This window comes from Anolis carolinensis, unplaced genomic scaffold (assembly GCF_035594765.1).
Source record: "Anolis carolinensis isolate JA03-04 unplaced genomic scaffold, rAnoCar3.1.pri scaffold_10, whole genome shotgun sequence".
NCBI lineage: Eukaryota > Metazoa > Chordata > Lepidosauria > Squamata > Dactyloidae > Anolis > Anolis carolinensis.
In genome coordinates this window covers 10,122,676-10,143,993 of record NW_026943821.1, presented here as the reverse complement: position 1 = coordinate 10,143,993, position 21,318 = coordinate 10,122,676, and the positions used below count along the sequence as shown (strand labels likewise).

The 21,318-nt window shown below is 42.4% G+C and overlaps 1 protein-coding gene across 1 annotated transcript; it reads right to left on the bottom strand.

The window, feature by feature from the left end:
- LOC100556646 (cytochrome P450 2G1) lies at positions 1-20,007 on the bottom strand. The gene is made up of 9 exons (XM_062962122.1): positions 19,709-20,007; positions 14,522-14,684; positions 9,577-9,726; positions 8,706-8,866; positions 7,278-7,454; positions 6,281-6,422; positions 5,210-5,397; positions 4,530-4,671; positions 1-2,352 (listed from the first exon to the last, which is right to left on the bottom strand). Exons 1-9 carry the CDS (start codon positions 19,886-19,888, stop codon positions 2,171-2,173), a joined length of 1,485 nt encoding a protein of 494 aa, XP_062818192.1. The 5' UTR covers positions 19,889-20,007; the 3' UTR covers positions 1-2,170.
- Between the last annotated feature and the right edge of the window lie 1,311 nt (positions 20,008-21,318).

Sequence of the window (21,318 nt, the reverse complement as noted above, 5' to 3'; positions counted from 1 at the left end):
TTGTTTGGTAACAGTGTTTATTTCAAAGACAAATGCACCCAGAAATGTTGGTACAGAATCGCCATACATGTTGAAAAGAATAGCAGAGATGTTGCATCAGGAGAAGTTCCTATGTTGCAATAGCCAACTACATTTTGGGTCTTAATATGTTTTTTATTTTAAATTTATATATTCATAAAAAACCGTGAAATAAGTACATGTATATATGAACCAATACAATATTTCTCAACACCTATAAATATTCGGATTTGGTTATACTCTCCGCTCCTTCCACCCCTCCCAATTTAGTGACTTCCCGTCCCTTGGGTTGGAGACATTCATATATAATTCCGTTCTTCCTTCCTATTACATTATTCTTCTATTCTTCCTTCTGACCTGATATTGATTATTTATACATCCTCTACATTGATTTTAACAGGTTGAATTATGAAGCTATAGTTCTATCAATATGTCTTTCTAACCCCAACCTACCACTTAAGCAGCACAGTCTCTCAACATGACATTGCAACAACAGGCATCTGCAGAGATTCTGGTAGTCTTTCTGTCAACATGATGCCTGTCTAGCTATAGCAGCATGTCTAGCTATAAAAAAAAATGGACACATTGGCCTATATAATCAGGAAACAGCTGTTGACTTTTAGCAGTCCTTTCTTTTTAAAATCCTGGTGGTTTCAATGGATTCTAAGTATGACTAATTCTGAAAATAATTCACTGCTCTACTTGATTTCATGGCATCTATCCAAGTGCACTGATCGGATTGCACTTTACTTTAGAGCATATGCCATGGTGTTTACTGACATTTCGCCTACTCTTTGAAAACTACTGGAGAGACAGAGTGTCATCTGAGTTGATGAAATAATGGATGACTTATTAATAAAACACAAGTCCAAAAGCAAATGTGAATGTGTGTGTGTGTGTGTGTTTTTTTTTAAAAAAATGCAACCTTAGCTTGCTCTATCTATCTATCTATCTATCTATATCTATCGAAACAGGAGATTGCATATATATATATATATACTAGCTTTGCCTGGCCATGCGTTGCTGTGGCGAAGTATGGTGGTATGGGAAATAAAGTATTGAGGAATTGGTGGTAGTTAAGGTAAAGGGTATTAAGTCCGTTATAAATGGGTTATATAGCTTTGTGGAAGGGCCTTGAGTCTACACTGCCATATAATCCAGTTCAAATCAGATAATCTGTATTTTATAGGCAGTGTGGAAGAGGCCTAAGTGAGGCATAATTCTGCCTGTCCCCTGGGCTGAGTGGTTTGCTAGGAGACCCAGTGGGCAGAGCTTAGCCTTCTAACTGGCAGCAATTGGATAAAAACAATTATTCCTCTCCCTCTAATTAGGACTTTATTTTTCTTTTCTTTTTGTTGTATGAACGTAGAGGCATGGATGAGGGGTTGTGCTGCCAAATTTAGTGTTTCTGGGATGTGCAGTTTTGTTGTTTTGTCCTAGGCCGAAATTTCATTACCCTTTTATATATATAGATATATAGACAGGACCAACAGACAGATCAGACCCTGCAAAAATTGGTGGACTGTATTTCCCAGCTTATATCATACATAGATATGCTGGCTAGAGCTTTAGGGAGTTGTTGTCCAACAGAATCTGGATATCTGCATGAACTTTATGATCTAAACCAGGGGTCCCCAAACTAAGGCCCGTGGGACAGATGTGGCCCTCCATGTTCATTTACCTGGCCCCTGTCCTAAACCTTAGACTTAGGTTTGACCTAAGTCTGAAATGACTTGAAGGCACACAACAACAACAATCCTAATTTTGGACTATTTCATCATAGTCCAGCCCCCCAACAGTGTGAAGGACTATGAAACGATCCTCCACTTAAAATGTTTCAGGACCCATGTCTAGACCAGTGGTTCTCAACCTTTGAGCCTCCAGGTGTTTTGTACTTCAGCTCCCACAGTTCCCAATAGCTGGTAATCTGGCTGGGATTTCTCGGAGTTGGAAGACCAAAACACCTGGAGATCCAAAGGTTGGGGACCACTGCTCTAGACAGAGATAAAATTCAAGAGATATTGAAATCTCTGGATGAAGGAGGACATAGGAAAAGCTGAAATAGATTGGCAATGGAATACTAAGAATGCTGATGACTCTCCTAGTTTTCTACCAGGGCATCCAAAGTTTGGTCTTCTTCTGTTTCTTTCTCTCAGCGTGGGATGATGGACAACTGGTAGAGGGGTGGGATTTTGGAAAAGCCACTCTCCTGGGGGGTGATGTCAATGTCCTCAGGGGGGATAATGGACTTCAGGCAGAAGCTCTGCAGAATGGTGGTGAAGAAGAGGAAAAGCTCCATACGGGCCAAGGTTTCGCCCAGGCATATCCGTTTACCTGAAAGAGCAAAGAAACCAACAGAATCATCAGCAGGGAAGGATAGACAAGAAGAGCTTTTTATATGGACATCTCCTGGGAAGTGACTATATGAGATATTTATTGAACATTACATTTTCTTGATATGGAATCTTAGGGGGAGCCCAGACATTGCTTTCTATTTTTACCCCCCCCCCCTCCCATATACTGGTTTTCATATCCCACTTTTTCATTCTTTTGTGTAGAAGAATAAAATTCCATGGAAAGACAGAGTGGGTACACACTATGCATGGAATTCCATTGGCATCCAATAAATGAGATAGCAACCAATCCAAGCTATGATTCTGCAGATGGCAAGAGAATTATTCACACATAATTCTAGACATGGCTGAAACTTGTTTAGAAGTGTACAGGAGACATTTTGTCCTTCTATCATAATACAGTGTTTCCTCCCTAATTGCGGAGGTTACGTTCTAGGACCACTGCAATAAGTGAAAATCCGCGAAGTAGGGACACTATATTTATTATATGTGTGGAGGAGAGCAAACCACAAACCACTTACTACAATGCAGTCTGTACTTTATTTTAGCAGTTACAATATACAGTACAGTGGCAGAGAAGAAGAATGGAAGCTAAATAATCCTTTTTTATTTCCAATCCTTCCCTGCCTTCCCCCCTCTCCCTTTATTTCTCCCTTTCCCCCCTTCCAAAATCCTTTGCACACCGCAAAACCCTGTGAAACAGTGAAATGAATGTTTACATTAATGTTAATTGAAAACCTGCGAAACAGCGAGGGAGTGAAAAGTGAACCGTGAAGTAGCGAGGGAACACCATATTAGCACTTGGGGATCATTTAATGAAATAGAGATTTGGGGATTTCCCCCTTTTTCATGTTTGTATGTTATTAATTTTGTTTCCTCTAGATACTGTGATGGCCATCAGCTAAGATAACTTTCAGAGCAGATTGCACCAGTTGAAAGAGCTGGGTATGTTTAGCCTGCAGAAGAGAAGGCTGAGAGGAGACATGATAGTCATGTACAAATATGTGAGGGGAAGTAATAGGGAGGAGGGAGCAAGCTTGTTTTCTGCTGCCCTGCAGACTAGGATGCGGAACAATGGCTTCAAACTACAGGAAAGGAGATTGCACCTGAACATCAGGAAGAACTTCCTCACTGTGAGGGCTGTTCGGCAGTGGAACTCTCTCCCCCAGACTGTGATGAGATTGTGTGCAGTGATAGTCGTGTTATATTCTGTGTTATATTCTCAGTTCAAGAAGGGTAAGTAGGAAGCAAATGTCAGTGGCCTTGTGTGATGTATTTTCTCGATTTGCACATCCTATTCCTTACAACCAGAAAAACCACCCCTAGATTCTCTCAGGGATTAGATAAATTCATGGCAGGGACTAAGTGCATCTGTAGACCCTGAGAATCACAATCGTTGTCGTCGTCTCACTCATTCAGTCGTTTTCGACTCTTCGTGACCTCATGGACCAGTCCACGCCAGAGCTCCCTGTCGGCTGTCACCGTCCTCAGTTCCTTCAAGGTCGAGCCAGTCACTTCAAGGATACCGTCCATCCATCTCACCCTTGGTCGTCCTCTCTTCCTTTTTCCTTCCATTTTCCCCAGCATCATGATCTTCTCCAAGCTTTCCTGTCTTCTCATGATGTGGCCAAAATACTTCAACTTTGCCTCTAATATCCTTCCCTCCAGTGAGCAGTCAGGCATTATTTCCTGGAGGATGGACTGGTTGGATCTTCTCACGGTCCAAGGCACTCTCAGGATTTTCTTCCAGCACCAAAGTTCAAAAGCGTCTATCTTCTTTCGCTCAGCCTTCCTTATGGTCCAGCTCTCGCATCCATAGGTTACTATGGGGAATACCATTGCTTTGACTATGCGGACCTTCGTTGCCAGTGTGATGTCTCTGCTCTTCACTATTTTATCAAGGTTGGCCATTGCTCTCCTCCCAAAAAGTAAACGTCTTCTGATTTCCTGGCTGCAGTCTGCATCTGCAGTGATCTTTACACCTAGAAATATAAAGTCTGTCACTGCCTCCATGTTTTCTCCTTCTATTTGCCAGTTGTCAATCGGTCTGGTTGCCATGATTTTGGTTTTCTTGATGTTTAACAATAGTGATTGTCTATTCAGAACCTAGGTTCAGAGGTAGGATACCACCCCACTCTTTGCTTAGGAGGGCTGTACCTGAAGAGAATGGAATAAAGGCATCGTTCTTCTTGAAGCACCCATTCTCATCCAAGAAGTTCTCTGGGTTGAAAATATGGGCGTTTTTAAACTTTGTGGGGTCATTCAGAACTGTGCTCAGCAACGGGTGGACCTCTGTTCCCTGGGACAGAAGAGAAAAACAGAATTGAAGCCAGAACTGCAAAGACTCAGGAAAAACACTATTAGGATTCAGAGCAGAAGGCCTCAGGTGCCTGTCCAATTGTTGGTGGTCTGTGATCTCCATTTAAGCAGATCATGTAAACATACTAGAACTCTTACAATTACTGCTACTTGATACAGTGCATTTCTCCTGATTTCAGAGGTTGAGGTGATGTTGAACTATATGGTCCAACAGGCTAAGTGACCTATGAAATTTAATTCTTATGATTCACCATTATTGTAATCTGTCCAATTATTTCTTATCGCCAAGCTGGTCTAGAACTTATGGTTTCATAACTCATCCTAGTTTTGATTATGATGTCACAAAAAGTTTTTAAAAATTGAAACATTATTTACTAGGATATTAACCTACTAATGCTCTGACTAAGGTTCATGATACTACTCTGTTTCCCCAAACATAAGACATACCCATAAAATAAGCTGTAGCAGGATTTCTAAGCATTTGTGCAATATAAGCCATACCCCACTGCCACCTCTACCTTAGGGATGAGGTATCCTCTGAATTCAGTGTCACGGGTGACCATGTGGATCAGGTTCATAGGGATGAGGTCGGCGCATCTCTGCACTTCATGGATTACAGCATCTGTGTATGGCATCCGGTTGCGGTCTGCCATGTTTGGGATGCAGTTCTGTCCAATCACTCGGTCAATTTCCTCATGCACTTTTTCTGTCAAACATATTCGTGTAATTATTTCCCAAAGTGTGTTAATGAAATTTTCACAGTACAGTACCTGCAATTCCACAGTACAGCAACAATACTATACTTTATTTATATTCTGCTCTATCTCCCCGAGGGGACTCAGAGAGGATTACAGAACACACATACGGCAAGCATTCAATTCCGTTACACAATTAACAAGGACAGACAATACACAAATAAGAAGGCATTTGCCATCTTATTTTTGGCATATTGAAGGCTGTGCTTGACTCTGGCCATGGGAGGGGGGGGGGTGGTACTGTCGCTCCATTTTCCATGCCAAGGAGATTTTGTCATTCTTAGACATCATCCCGATTGATGTCCTTTATTACCTCCCTGCCAAAAGTAGGACTTATTTATCTACTCGCACTTCTGCGTTCGATCTGCTAGGTGAGCAGGTGAGCTGGGGCTGACGGCAGGTGCTCACCCCAACCCGGGCTCAAACTGCCGACCTTTTGATTGGCAGGAGTTTCTGCAACACTACAGTTTAGCCCACTGTGCTAAGCTGTTAATTATAAAACATCATTAACATCTTGCTTTCATCTCCTCCACCCTCCTTCCCTTCCCCGGGGCCAAGACATTTACAAACGACTTCCCTGCCACTCTTCTTATTAATACATTACTCTTAACTCAGTTGTCTCATTTATTAGTCATATCTTCAACAGAACAATTTATCCAAAATCTCATCTGATTTAAAGGTGATTTAAAAGTTTCCATATACGCTCAAAAAGGTTACGCTCACTGATTTGTTTCCAGAAGATAAACCTAAGCAATCTGATCTTTGAAACCAATAAAACTATAATGACTGCATCTAGAGAATTTGAAAATATATGTAACATTAACCTTTTCCTACCTTGCACCTCAGGATATTTCAACAGAAGCAGAAACCCATATCTCAGGGTGGAGCTGACTGTCTCTGTCCCAGCAAGGAACAGGTTTAGGACAGTACACTCCAAGTTTTTCATATAAAATTCAGTAGAGGGATTTTCCTTTTCCTGAAAATAGAAAATATTATTATTATTATTATTATTATTAATAATAATAATAATAATAATAATACACTTTATTTATACTCCGCCCTTCTCCCCTAGGTGACTCAGAGCAGATTACAGCACTACATAGGCAAACATTTACAACCATATACAATGGGACAGATAAACACAAACAAAGACAGGAGGCTTTCCATGGTCCCATTGCTTACAATGGGGCGATTGCATAGGGGGAAGCTACGCGGCAGCACTTTCCCCTGTGTGATGGGCAAAGCATCAATGCGGGTGATGTGGGGCTCTGGGCGACAGTTTCCACCAGTGGCCCACTGATTCAATCAGCATAGTCCTATCACCATTTCAAATGAAGCACAGTAGCCATACCAAGGAAGATAAAAGTTGAAGGACACAGAGGGAAGAAGGTGCAAACTCAATATAAGTCAAGACACATCTATACATCTCAGATAATCTGGCTAAGTTGATGGGAAACTGAAAAATCATATGGTTACCCCCCCCCCCCATAGAGTGAGGCTCCTTTCCACACATCTGAATACAATCCCACATTTTCTGCTTTGAACTGGAATATATGGCAGTGTGGACTCAGATAACCCAGTTCAAAGTAGATACTGCGGGATTTTCCGCCTTGATATTCTGTTTTATATGGCTGTATAAAGGGCCCTGAGACTAATGTTGGTGGTGTCTTAGCAAAACTCGGGCTGGTAACTAAATTTGAAAACATTGTTCCCGATCATTCACAGAACATTCTGCAGCAATGCCAACAGATTTGCATAGTGCAGCTCCCAGCTATTTTAAATTAAGATATTGATTCTACTAATTTTCCCCAGGACTTTGTGATTATGATACCTTTTCCATCTGGATGAGGAAGCTGTCAATGAAGTCCCGGGGAGCGTTGAGGTCCAAAGTCTTTTGATTCTGCTTAACTTTCTTACAAATGAAGGCTCTAATGACTTTCAGAATGTCATAGTTCTTGGTTTGGGGCCCTGGAAAGTACTTTAGAAAGCTCTCATAAAGGTCGTATAACTGCAAGGAGAAAGAAGTCATGCCAAACAAGTGACCTGCAAATTTACTCCTCTGTGATATAAGTAGCTTTAAATTTCCCTGAGGAGGATTTCTGGAGATGGTAGCAGGTGGGCAACAAAGACTGCATTTTTCTTTAGAGTAGACTTCACTTACACATACAACTTTGCAGGTCTAATGTCTGGTGAATAGTCTATGCATAAATATTGCAGGTAGCAGAGAATGCAACTTTGGCATAAGAATAGAGAGTGGTCAAGGGATCCCTGACAGCAGAGATTCCTGGACCAGTCAATAAACTTTTGTGATGAGACATGGAAGCTGAAGACAACTTGGGGTTGGTTCCAGGACCCCTGTGAATACCAACATCTGTGGATACTCATGTTTCTTCATATACAGTGATGTTCTAAAATAGTGTCATCTCTATAAAATGGCAAAATCAAATCAAGGTTTGATTACTAGAATTATTATTTTTTGGAGGTGGATATTTTCAAAATGTGAACGGTTGGATCTGTGGATATGGATTCCATGGATATGAGGGCTAAGTGTAAATATATGAATTACAGAAATGTGTGCAGCCAAAAAAGAAATGAGAACATTGAATAACATCCTGGAGGTTTCAATCCTGGTGTTATTGTGAGCTGCAAATGAGAGAAATTAGAGCTGAACACTATGGAAATTCAGTAAGAGGGTGTGAAAGAGAATGTTTCCCAAAGAGAAAAGAGGAGAAACAGTAGATGGAAATGTAAAGAAAATAGGAAATTAGATGAAGGAATACTCAAAGGAACAGGAAGAGCACCTGGATGAATAAACTCTAATGCACTGAGCCGTGTAGTCAAAGTGGTGTGAAGCTTGTTGATTCTAGAGCAGTGGTTCTCAACCTGGGGTCACCAAACGTTTTTGGCCTACAACTCCCAGAAATCACAGCCAGTTTACCAGATGTTAGGATTCCTGGGAGTAGAAGGCCAAAAACATCTGGGGACCCCAGGTTGAGAACCACTGTTCTAGAGTGTAGGTGGCTAGGTGCACTCTTCGATTCATAAGAATGTGCCGGAAGCTTTTAACTTTTAGGATAGCACTACCTTATATGTATCTATCCATAGCTGTATCTTTATATGTCAAGTCAAGGTAAGGTCTGTCATCTTAATATCCATTCCAGTTCAAGATTTCTGCAATGGAAAGCCATTCCCCAGACAACAGGTTCCTACCAGCAGATCAACTTTTTCTACTTGGCAGAAGGAGAGGAATTTGGGATACCTGAGCCTGAGCTGTGCTTATTTCTCGAAAGCTGCTGTTCACCATCTCTACGAGGGTTTGGAAATTCTTGTCCTCGTAGTCAAAGCGATTACCAAAGACGATGGAGCAAATGACATTGGAGACAGCTCGACTGAGGAAAAAGGTGACGTCAAAGGGCTTCTCTAAAACACAAGAAGAGAGAAACAGGGTGAGAAGTCACTCCACTCAAGGTGTTGAAAGCACACCTTGGTTTTAGTACTTGGAGTACTGCTGACTAGAACATCCTCATTCAAACTGGTGCCCTCAATGTATCTGGGTATTGTGGTATATGTAATCCAACACATCCAGAGAGCTAGCATCAGATTGGGGAAAAGCTGGTTTAGAAGATGCCTCACAATACATGAGGAAATGTGGAATAATGGGCTAATACGCCAACCTTAATCCATCATCTGATGTACAGACTCTCATCGATGTCTACATTACACAGGTTACCACTTTTTTGAATAGGAGAAATGATATCCCTCCTCTGTGTTTTCCCACTCACTTAGAAATGAGGAAATGCTTCTCATTTTATTCATTTCCCCTACTCTTTTCATTGCTTTTTCCACCTCCATCCCATGTTGGGTCAATATGCCACGAATCCCCATTGCATCCTAGTTTTCTTTTATCTTTCTTGAGTCCCAAAGTTATTATAGCCATTTGGACCCCTGAGTAGTCTTGTCTTTCACTTCACTTCACTTCACTTCACTTTATTTCTTAATTAGTCGCTCTCCACCAGAGTGCTCCGAGCGACTTACAATTTAAAATATCATTCCACAATAGAAAAAGAGCATAGGGTTCTTTTGCTGTAGAGATACAAAACAGCCCTACCCTAACAACTTCATTTACTCACCCTTGGTTTTCCTAAAATCATCTAGCAAGAACTGGGCTTCCTCTTGGATTCGCTCTTCGATGGATCTTTTTCCCATCCCAAAGTCCCTCAGGACACAGAGAGTGAATCGACGCAATTTCTTCCAACGCTCCCCATTGGAAAATGCTTCCCCTGAAGGAATCATGAAAGAAATTGCATGACAGCCAGGAAAGAGCAGAAAGTATATGAACTATTATCACAAGATTAAGCTGAGATGATTTAGCTCCACCTAAATTTCATATCATATAAAAGTTTTTTTTAAAATCAAACTATTGTTAGAATACAAGGAGCTAAAATAGACCATCAGCTCTCCACATTCCACGGGGCTAGGAGTGCAGAACTGTCATGAAAGTGGAAAAATAAGATTAAGATACTACTATTTTTTACACCTCTCTAGGAAGCTTAAGGTCCTACAGTGTGATTCTGGGGTCAATGCCTATGGATGTTGGCCACAGAGCTGTGCTGTATCTTTAGATCCTTGAATCTTTAGACCTTCTAGCACAACTCTGGCAGAAGTTGACTGTAGAGTCCCATGGGATTTGATTATTCTGTCATGGATTCTGATCTGATGCATTTGAGGGCTTTATCAAAAAGGCTAGGTGAAGCATTCCGCTTTGCCTGGCCCCTGGAACAAAAAAGAGGGGCAGCGGGGTGAATCAGTCACATCACGCACAGCTCCCTCTTGGTGACACATTCTCCATCAATGGGAAAAGTGTCACCCTGGTAGAAAGGCCCCATGCTGGCTCTATTGGAGCCAGCACTACATGGGAAGCCTCCCGTGTTCTGGGGGAAGCATCCAATGATGCTTCTACCTCAGTTGGGGGTGTCCTCCACTGGTAGTCACATGATATTGTGTGATGTCCAGCGTGGCTCCATCTTGAAGATGGCGTGGAAGCATCCTAGGATCCTGATGAAGTCCTGGGACACCAGAGTGCCTCCATGCCATTAGTTCCACCAAGGTTGAATGCAAAACATTTGGAGGCCCATCATGGGAAAGAGACTGATGATTTGGGCTTAGCCTAGGAAGAGGCTAATAATGTGAACCAGCTCAGACTGGAACTGGAGGTTGTCTGAAAAATTTTAGTGAACTGAGTGGGTGGGGTTTTAGGGAGGCATTGAATTGAATGTTTTCCCATGTTTTCTTTAGTCATAACTCTGCTGTAATGTAGTAACCTGGCATTAAAGATATCTCCAAGATTATCTTGTGAGTGCCTTTGACTGCTATCAAGGTCCTGCCAACATCACATATTCATGGATTAATCCAATCCATGGGAGCCCCCAGATGGCGTAGTGGACTAAGTGACTTGAAGGTTGGGTTGCTGACCTGAAAGCTGCCAGGTTCGAATCCCACCTGGGGAGAGTGCGGATGTGCTCCCTCTATCAGCTCCAGCTCCATGCGGGGACATGAGAGAAGCCTCCCACAAGGATGGTAAAACATCAAAACATCCGGGCGTCCCCTGGGCAACATCCTTGCAGACGGCCAATTCTCTCACTCCAGAAGCAACTCCGGTTGCTCCTGACACGAAAAAAAAATCCAATCCATGAATAATCAAATCTGCAAATGTAAAATTCACAAATGTGGAGGGGCAGGTGTATGCATTTCTAAAAACTGCATCACCTGTAAACAGTACAGAACTTTACACTAATGCTCAGAGCATGGGAAATAAGCAAGACGAACTCCAACTCCTAGCACAGCACCACACATACGATGTCATAGGCATCACTGAAACCTGGTGGGATGACTCCCATCACTGGAATTTAACCATTGAGGGCTATAACCTCTTTCACATAAATAGAACAAAGGGGAGAGGAGGGGGAGTAGCTTTATATGTCAAAAACAGTTACGTTGCAGAAGAAATGCAAGACTGTAATCCGGGAAACCAGCTTGAAAGCATCTGGATAAGAATCAAGGGAACCGGGACTCAAAAAGATCTTGTCGTGGGTGTCTACTACAGACCTCCGAGTCAGGATGAAGGACTTGATGAAGCCTTCTGTCAACAGCTGACCAAACAGGCACAAAGAAGAGATATAGTAGTCATGGGCGATTTCAATTATCCCGATATCTGCTGGAAAACAAACTCAGCCAAGAGTACAAAGTCCAACAAATTCCTCACTTGCCTTGCAGATAATTTTATGGTCCAGAAGGTAGAAGAGGCAACAAGGGGATCAGCAACTCTTGATCTAATCTTAACAAATGTGGAAGACCTGATCAATACAGTTGAAGTGGTTGGATCCTTAGGGGCAAGTGACCATGTGCTCCTGCAGTTTGCAATACAAAGGAATGCTGAAACTAAGACAAGTCAAACACGCATTCTGGACTTTAAGAGAGCTGACTTCCAAAAAATGAAGGAATTACTGAGCGGCATTCCATGGACGCCGATATTAAAAAACAAGGGAGTTAAGGATGGATGGGAGTTTTTCAAAAGTGAAATACTCAAGGCGCAAATGCAAACAGTGCCAACAAAGAAGAAAAATAAGACAAGTGCAAAGAAGCCAGAATGGATGTCCAAAGAACTTCTAACTGAGCTAAAGCTCAAAAGTGACATGCACAAGAAGTGGAAAAGGGGAGAAATCACCAAAGAAGAATTCAAACGTATAGCCAACTCCTGTAGGGAAAAGGTTCGCAAGGCTAAAGCGCAAAATGAGCTCAGGCTTGCCAGGGACATAAAAAACAACAAAAAAGGTTTTTTTGCTTATGTTGGTAGAAAAAGGAAGAAAAAGGAGGCGATAGGGCCACTGCAAGGAGTAGATGGGGTGATGGTGACAGGGGATAGGGAAAAGGCAGAACTGCTTAATGCCTTCTTTGCCTCGGTCTTCTCACAAAAAGAAAGCCATCTTCAACCTCAGCAACATGGAATGGACGAAGGATTGGGGGAAATCCAACCCCAAATAGGGAAACAAGTTGTCCAGGAACACCTGGCCACTCTAAACGAATTCAAGTCCCCAGGGCCAGATCAGCTACATCCAAGAGTATTGAAGGAACTAGCGGAAGTTATTTCAGAACCACTGGCAATCATCTTCGAGAGTTCTTGGAGAACAGGAGAAGTCCCAGCAGATTGGAGGAGGGCGAATGTGGTCCCTATCTTCAAGAAGGGAAAAAAGAATGACCCAAACAATTACCGTCCGGTCAGCCTCACATCAATACCAGGCAAGATTCTGGAAAAGATCATTAAGGAAGTGGTCTGCAAACACTTAGAAACAAATGCGGTCATTGCTAATAGTCAACACGGATTTACCAAAAACAAGTCATGCCAGACTAATCTGATCTCTTTTTTCGATAGAGTTACGAGTTGGGTCGATACAGGGAATGCCGTGGATGTAGCATATCTAGATTTCAGTAAGGCCTTCGACAAAGTCCCCCACGACCTTCTGGCAAACAAACTAGTAAAATGTGGGCTAGACAAAACTACGGTTAGGTGGATCTGTAATTGGCTAAGCGAACGAACCCAAAGGGTGCTCACCAATGCGTCGTCTTCATCATGGAAAGAAGTGACAAGTGGAGTGCCGCAGGGCTCCGTCCTGGGCCCGGTTCTGTTCAACATCTTTATTAACGACTTAGACGAAGGGTTAGAAGGCACGATCATCAAGTTTGCAGATGACACCAAACTCGGAGGGATAGCTAACACTCCAGAAGACAGGAGCAGAATTCAAAACGATCTTGACAGACTAGAGAGATGGGCCGAAACTAACAAAATGAAGTTCAACAGGGACAAATGCAAGATACTTCACTTCGGCAGAAAAAATGGAAATCAAAGATACAGAATGGGGGACGCCTGGCTTGACAGCAGTGTGTGCGAAAAAGATCTTGGAGTCCTCGTGGACAACAAGTTAAACATGAGCCTACAATGTGATGCGGCAGCTAAAAAAGCCAATGGGATTTTGGCCTGCATCAATAGGGGAATAACGTCTAGATCCAGGGAAGTCATGCTCCCCCTCTATTCTGCCTTGGTCAGACCACACCTGGAATACTGTGTCCAGTTTTGGGCACCGCAGATGAAGGGAGATGCTGACAAGCTGGAAAGCGTCCAGAGGAGGGCAACTAAAATGATTAAGGGTCTGGAGAACAAGCCCTATGAGGAGAGGCTTAAAGAGCTGGGCATGTTTAGCCTGCAGAAGAGAAGGCTGAGAGGAGACATGATAGCCATGTACAAATATGTGAGGGGAAGTCATAGGGAGGAGGGAGCAAGCTTGTTTTCTGCTGCCCTGCAGACTAGGACACGGAACAATGGCTTCAAACTACAGGAAAGGAGATTCCACCTGAACATCAGGAAGAACTTCCTCACTGTGAGGGCTGTTCGGCAGTGGAACTCTCTCCCCCGGGCCGTGGTGGAGGCTCCTTCTTTGGAGGCTTTTAAGCAGAGGCTGGATGGCCATCTGTCGGGGGTGCTTTGAATGCGATTTCCTGCTTCTTAGCGGGGGGTTGGACTAGATGGCCCTTGAGGTCTCTTCCAACTCTACTATTCTATGATTCTATGATTCTATGATTCTGAAAGGATCTGGCCATATGTCGGGGGTGCTTTGAATGCGATTTCCTGCTTCTTAGTGGGGGATTGGACTGGCTGGCCCATGAGGTCTCTTCCAACTCTACTATTCTATGATTCTATGATTCTATGATCTTTCCTTCTGAGCAATTAGTTCTCAAAGGATTGCTTGACGAGAAATCTTCATTTGGCTTCAGAAAGACAACAAGGAATATGCCAGTCCAGCCTCTCTAGAAAAAGAGTTCCACAGCCTGGACAAAGAAAGAAGAGTCTCCCTAGATCAAAGTTTCTCAAACTGTGCTCCTCCAGATGTTTTGGACTTCAGCTCCCACAATTCCTAACAGCAGGTAAGATGGCTGGGGTTTCTGGGAGCTGAAGTCCAAAACACCTGGAGGACCACAATTTGAGAAACATTGATGATCTCAAGACATGGAGATAGTCCTCACCATATCCTTGGAAAGTCGTTTCCAGGGTAAGATTAGTTTTCCTTCCACTGAATTCTTCAGCCTTGTCTACCAGGGCCTCCCTCACAGCATCATGTCCACATAAGATCACCGCTGGCCGCATCCCAAAGTAGACAGTGAAGACAGGTCCATATTTTTCACTCAGCTGCATAGGAAAAGTAGAAAAAATTTGGTTTACTTTTTACATAATGGCTATCTCCTGGCATAAAGGATCTTGAAGGAACTCCAAGAAACAAGGGAGTCTTTGAGACGCTTCTTATGATCAGACCACACTGGAGTTTCAAAATATAGAAGCAATGTACTTGCTATTATGATATGTGGACAACGCAGAACAGCTAATTGGTGGAGTCTCCATCTCGTGACCTTCTCAAATGCAGCTACTCCACCAATATAGTACACAGGATGGATCTTTGTTTTGTTTGTCTGATTCTTTTCCCATAGAAGGTTTTCCTATTTAGTAACTTCATACATCCCTAGCTGCTTTTCTCCTTTTTGGGGGGGGGGGGGGGACTGCAAGAATATCTGCTGCATCCCCAAAAGGAGTAACCTGCAGTTGCTTGAAGTTCATGTTCTTGGGAGAGAAAGGCAGGATATATACCTGTTAGTTAACAAATAATACGTAATGCACTGTGTTTATGGTGCCTTTGGCTCAAAATGGGTAACCCTTGTACATAGACTACATTTCTGCTTCTTCACCTTTGGCTCATTCTCTAATTACTTCTTGTAATCCTGGTAATTGCCCTGCTTTTATTACTTTAAACTTGGAAAGGATTTTCCAGATGCTTCCAGATAGTAATGTTAATCTTAGAATGTTTTGCCCATGCAAGTGAGGACAAGCATCCTCTACAGCCCTGCTTCCCAACACACACCCTATAAAGGGGTAATTGAATTTCAAGGGGGGGGGCAATTCAAGAATGAGCTATTGACAATGATTTTTTGCATTTCTAATTACTATTATTACTATTAATATTATTTGCCATATTTATATCATGCCCTTTTCACCCTGAACGGGACTCAGAGCGGTGCACAGAAAGGCACAATTTGACATAATACAACACATTTCTGACAAATAAAACATATATATTAAAACAACTGCTAAGAACATTTCAATATTAAAATTATTAAAATCACATAATCCAATATCGTAATCACTTGCGACTTTGAAAAAACACAGAGCCCTGCAAGCGTAACGACGTAAATTGACAACATGGATAGGCCTTGAACTGAAGCAGGACCAAGTAAGTAATTAAGATTAAAAGAGACAGCAATATATCCACAACATACTGTAGAAGATTCTGAGAATCACAGTAAGAAGAAAATTACCATACATCAAAAGACTGTTTAAGATCTAACATAAATATCCACAACCTGAAGAAGGACTTCCCGAAACGAGGCATTGTACCCGGGATTACTTGTTGTTGCATAGTTTTGTTTGTATACACACAATAGTTGTGGACTGTTTTCCGTTGAGATTGATGTATGTTACATAATCAGGTTGTATAATTGTACTTGTATATACACCATATTTGTGGACTGTTTTCAGTTGGAGATTGATGTGTGTTTTGCTTTATATATTACATAATAAGATAGTGCCCAGTTGGGACTAAGAAAATACTCAACAATACTAGCATACTATAATACACACATTTAAACCTGCATGAGAGTATATACATTGAAGTTGTTTATATATATATATATATATATATATATATATATATATATACCATTCTTATAGCATTTTGATATAGATATCTGTGCCCTATCGATACTTGGGAGGGACAGCAAGATGCAATTGAAGCAGAATTGAATTAAGATCTTTAGAAATGTTAAACACAATATTGTGTTGTATATATGTAATGCAAAATATAGTAATAAACTGTAAAATAAAATGTTGTTTTTCAAAGTAACATTTGAAAAGTGTTCTCATACTTTTTCTAATTGAAAGTCTTTTCCTTTGGCAAGGACCAAGTACAGAGAGCACAATAATCCCAAATAAATAGCTCAAGGGGAGGTCACAGGGGCTTACATGTCTTTACACTAATGCTCAGAGCATGGGAAATAAGCAAGACGAACTCCAACTCTTAGCACAGCAGCACACATACGATGTCATAGGCATCACTGAAACCTGGTGGGATGACTCCCATCACTGGAATTTAACCATTGAGGGCTATAACCTCTTTCACAGAAATAGAACAAAGGGGAGAGGAAGGGGAGTAGCTTTATATGTCAAAAACAGTTACGTTGCAGAAGAAATGCAAGACTGTAATCCGGGAAACCAGCTTGAAAGCATCTGGATAAGAATCAAGGGAACCGGGACTCAAAAAGACCTTGTCGTGGGTGTCTACTACAGACCTCCGAGTCAGGATGAAGGACTTGATGAAGCTTTCTGTCAACAGCTGACCAAACAGGCACAAAGAAGAGATATAGTAGTCATGGGCGATTTCAATTATCCCGATATCTGTTGGAAAACAAACTCAGCCAAGAGTACAAAGTCCAACAAATTCCTTACTTGCCTTGCAGACAATTTTATGGTCCAGAAGGTAGAAGAGGCAACAAGGGGATCAGCAACTCTTGATCTAATCTTAACAAATGTGGAAGACCTGATCAATACAGTTGAAGTGGTTGGATCCTTAGGGGCAAGTGACCATGTGCTCCTGCAGTTTGCAATACAAAGAAATGCTGAATCTAAGACAAGTCAAACATGCATTCTGGACTTTAAGAGAGCTGACTTCCAAAAAATGAAGGAATTACTGAGCGGCATCCCATGGACACCAATATTAAAAAACAAGGGAGTTAAGGATGGATGGGAGTTTTTCAAAAGTGAAATACTCAAGGCGTAAATGCAAACAGTGCCAACAAAGAAGAAAAATAAGACAAATGCAAAGAAGCCAGAATGGATGTCCAAAGAACTTCTAACTGAGCTAAAGCTCAAAAGTGACATGCACAAGAAGTGGAAAAGGGGAGAAATCACCAAAGAAGAATTCAAACGTATAGCCAGCACCTGTAGGGAAAAGGTTCGCAAGGCTAAAGCGCAAAATGAGCTCAGGCTTGCCAGGGACATAAAAAACAACAAAAAAGGTTTTTTTGCTTACGTTGGTAGAAAAAGGAAGAAAAAGGAGGCGATAGGGCCACTGCAAGGAGAAGATGGGGTGATGGTGACAGGGGATAGGGAAAAGGCAGAACTGCTTAATGCCTTCTTTGCCTCGGTCTTCTCACAAAAAGAAAGCCATCTTCAACCTCAGCAACATGGAATGGACGAAGGATTGGGGGAAATCCAACCCCAAATAGGGAAACAAGTTGTCCAGGAACACCTGGCCACTCTAAACGAATTCAAGTCCCCAGGGCCAGATCAGCTACATCCAAGAGTATTGAAGGAACTAGCGGAAGTTATTTCAGAACCACTAGCAATTATCTTCGAGAGTTCTTGGAGAACGGGAGAAGTCCCAGCAGATTGGAGGAGGGCGAATGTGGTCCCTATCTTCAAGAAGGTAAAAAGAACGACCCAAACAATTACCGTCCGGTCAGCCTCACATCAATACCAGGCAAGATTCTGGAAAAGATCATTAAGGAAGTGGTCTGCAAACACTTAGAAACAAATGCGGTCATTGTTAATAGTCAACACGGATTTACCAATAACAAGTCATGCCAGACTAATCTGATCTCTTTTTTCGATAGAGTTACGAGTTGGGTCGATACAGGGAATGCCGTGGATGTAGCGTACCTGGATTTCAGTAAGGCCTTCGACAAAGTCCCCCACGACCTTCTGGCAAACAAACTAGTAAAATGTGGGCTAGACAAAACTACGGTTAGGTGGATCTGTAATTGGCTAAGCGAACGAACCTAAAGGGTGTTCACCAATGCGTCGTCTTCATCATGGAAAGAAGTGACAAGTGGAGTGCCGCAGGGCTCCGTCTTGGGCCCGGTTCTGTTCAACATCTTTATTAATGACTTAGACGAAGGGTTAGAAGGCACGATCATCAAGTTTGCAGATGACGCCAAACTGGGAGGGATAGCTAACACTCCAGAAGACAGGAGCAGAATTCAAAACGATCTTGACAGACTAGAGAGATGGGCCGAAACTAACAAAATGAAGTTCAACAGGGACAAATGCAAGATACTTCACTTCGGCAGAAAAAATGGAAATCAAAGATACAGAATGGGGGACGCCTGGCTTGACAGCAGTGTGTGCGAAAAAGACCTTGGAGTCCTCGTGGACAACAAGTTAAACATGAGCCTACAATGTGATGCGGCAGCTAAAAAAGCCAATGGGATTTTGGCCTGCATCAATAGGGGAATAGCGTCTAGATCCAGGGAAGTCATGCTCCCCCTCTATTCTGCCTTGGTCAGACCACACCTGGAATACTGTGTCCAATTTTGGGCACCACAGTTGAAGGGAGATGTTGACAAGCTGGAAAACGTCCAGAGGAGGGCGACTAAAATGATTAAGGGTCTGGAGAACAAGGCCTATGAGGAGAGGCTTAAAGAGTTGGGCATGTTTAGCCTACAGAAGAGAAGGCTGAGAGGAGACATGATAGACATGTACAAATACGTGAAGGGAAGTCATAGGCAGGAGGGAGCAAGCTTATTTTCTGCTGCCCTGCAGACTAGGACACGGAACAATGGCTTCAAACTACAGGAAAGGAGATTCCACCTGAACATTAGGAAGAACTTCCTGACTGTGAGGGCTGTTCGACAGTGGAACTCTCTCCCCCGGACTGTGGTGGAGGCTCCTTCTTTGGAAGTTTTTAAGCAGAGGCTGGATGGCCATCTGTCGGGGGTGCTTTGAATGCGATTTCCTGCTTCTTAGCGGGGGGTTGGACTAGATGGCCCATGAGGTCTCTTCCAACTCTACTATTCTATGATTCTATGATTCTATGATTCCCCTTGATGTGGTACCTGATTCAGCAGCACCATTGGCTATTTGGCACCACATCGTCAATGGTCACGCCAGCAATGGAAATTTTCTGTGGTGCCCCCCTCCCTTCCTTGATGACTTAATAGGTTCATTTTATTTAATGATAACTCCAGTCTTGCACTGAGACTTTTTAAAGAAAAGGCATGGAAGAGGGAGAGGCGTAAGGAGATAGCTACAATTAATCCTGATAGTCTCCTTAGGTTTGCCCTTATAGCCAATATGCCAATGCTGTTTTCCCAGGGGCATTCACTCACCTTCACAAGAGATTTTAGGGTTTCAGATGACTTGATCTGTAGGAAATTCCCAATCAGAGGCAGGGGAGTGGGTCCTGGGGGAAGCCTCCCCTTGTTTGATATTTTTCTCTTAAGTGATAAGAAAGCAATGCAAGATAAGCAGATGACAAGAAAGAGAGTGACGGCTTCAGACAGCTCCATGATGGTGTTTGCCAAATTGCCACTTGTTGTACTTCTTTTGAGCCCTCTTGCTTTTTATTAATTTTAGCTGAATTCAGCCCCACCTTCTGCTTTGCATAACCATGCAAGGTAGGCAGATAAAGACCTTAATGTCTAAAAGTAGAGCCAATTTCTTATCTTTTTGTCTGGTTAATCAGTATTGCAAATATGTGGAGCAGAGAAGGGGTGAATTGGCACTTAGGTCTTCCCGTGGTTGAAATTTTGTTGGAGCATAAGCTAGGTGGAGGGAAATGAAAGGGTTGAAGAGTGAAAGGGTGAAACGGTTCTGGCCCAGCTTATCTGTCCGAACGTGTCTCTCGCTATGACCCACCTCGAAGTTTAAGATCTTCAGGTGAGCCCCTGCTCTTGCTCCTGCCAGCCTCACAGGTGCGGCTGGCGGGGACGAGAGACAGGGCCTTTTCAGTGGTGGCTCCCTGCCTATGGAACGCCCTCCCAAGCGAAGTTAGGCAGGCTCCCTCCCTCTTATCCTTTCGTAGGAAAGTTAAGAACTGGTTGTGGGACCAGGCCTTCGAACCACACTAGCAGCATTAAGTATTATAATGTGTGCTGGAATTCAATTTGATAGACTCGTATTTTTAGATCTGATTGCGTCTATCTGCTATTTAGTATTGTATTTTATAAATGTTGCTGTAATTAATTAGTTAACTATTTTAATTGATTTGTATTGTATTTTATATTTTTATATACGTGTGTTTTATTGTAAGCTGCCCTGTGTCCCCTTTTGGTTGAGAAGGGAGGGATACAAATGTTGTAATAAATAAATAAATAAATAAATAAATAAATAAATAAATAAATAAATAAATAAAGGGTTGGACGAGGGGCCCAAACTGAAGTAGAATGATAAAAAATTGGTCTAAACAGAAACTGCACGCAAACCATTGTAGAAAAGTTGGGAAATGTGTTCTAGTCCTTCTTTTGACTGAATCTATTCCATTTCCTCTTTTAGTTGCAACTTTGGATTTGATTATTAATGGATTCGATTTAAGAAGCTCTCTTTAGAAAATTCTTGAGACTTCATCCCACTAGTGGCGCAATGGGTTAAACCCTTGTGCTAGCTGAACTGCTGACCTGAAGGTTGGGTTGCTTACCTGAATGTTGGCAGTTCGAATCTGCAAGATGGTGTGAGCTCCCGTCTGTCAGCTCTAGCTTGTGGGGAACATGAGAGAAGCCTCCCAGCAGGATGGTAACACATCCGGGTGTCCCCTGGGCAATGTCTCTGTAGACAGACAATACTCTCACACCAGAAGCGATTTGCAGTATGTTCTCAAGTCGCTTCTGACACGATAAGAAAGTGGGGGGAATCTTCTTCTTTGCCTAGGTTATCATGCTGTTCTGACTTGAAATGATCTGGAGAATTTAGAACCCTCTATCACACATATTTGTCCGTTCCT

Bases quoted from the DNA above. Each gene is read 5' to 3' on its own strand.
- LOC100556646 (XM_062962122.1), bottom strand. From the start codon at position 19,888: ATGGAGCTGTCTGAAGCCGTCACTCTCTTTCTTGTCATCTGCTTATCT. The intron at 14,685-19,708 runs GTGAGTGAATGC...TTTCCTATGCAG, and splicing joins CCCTAAAATCTCTTGTGAAG to CTGAGTGAAAAATATGGACC. The intron at 8,867-9,576 runs GTGAGTAAATGA...CTTGTGTTTTAG, and splicing joins TGATTTTAGGAAAACCAAGG to AGAAGCCCTTTGACGTCACC.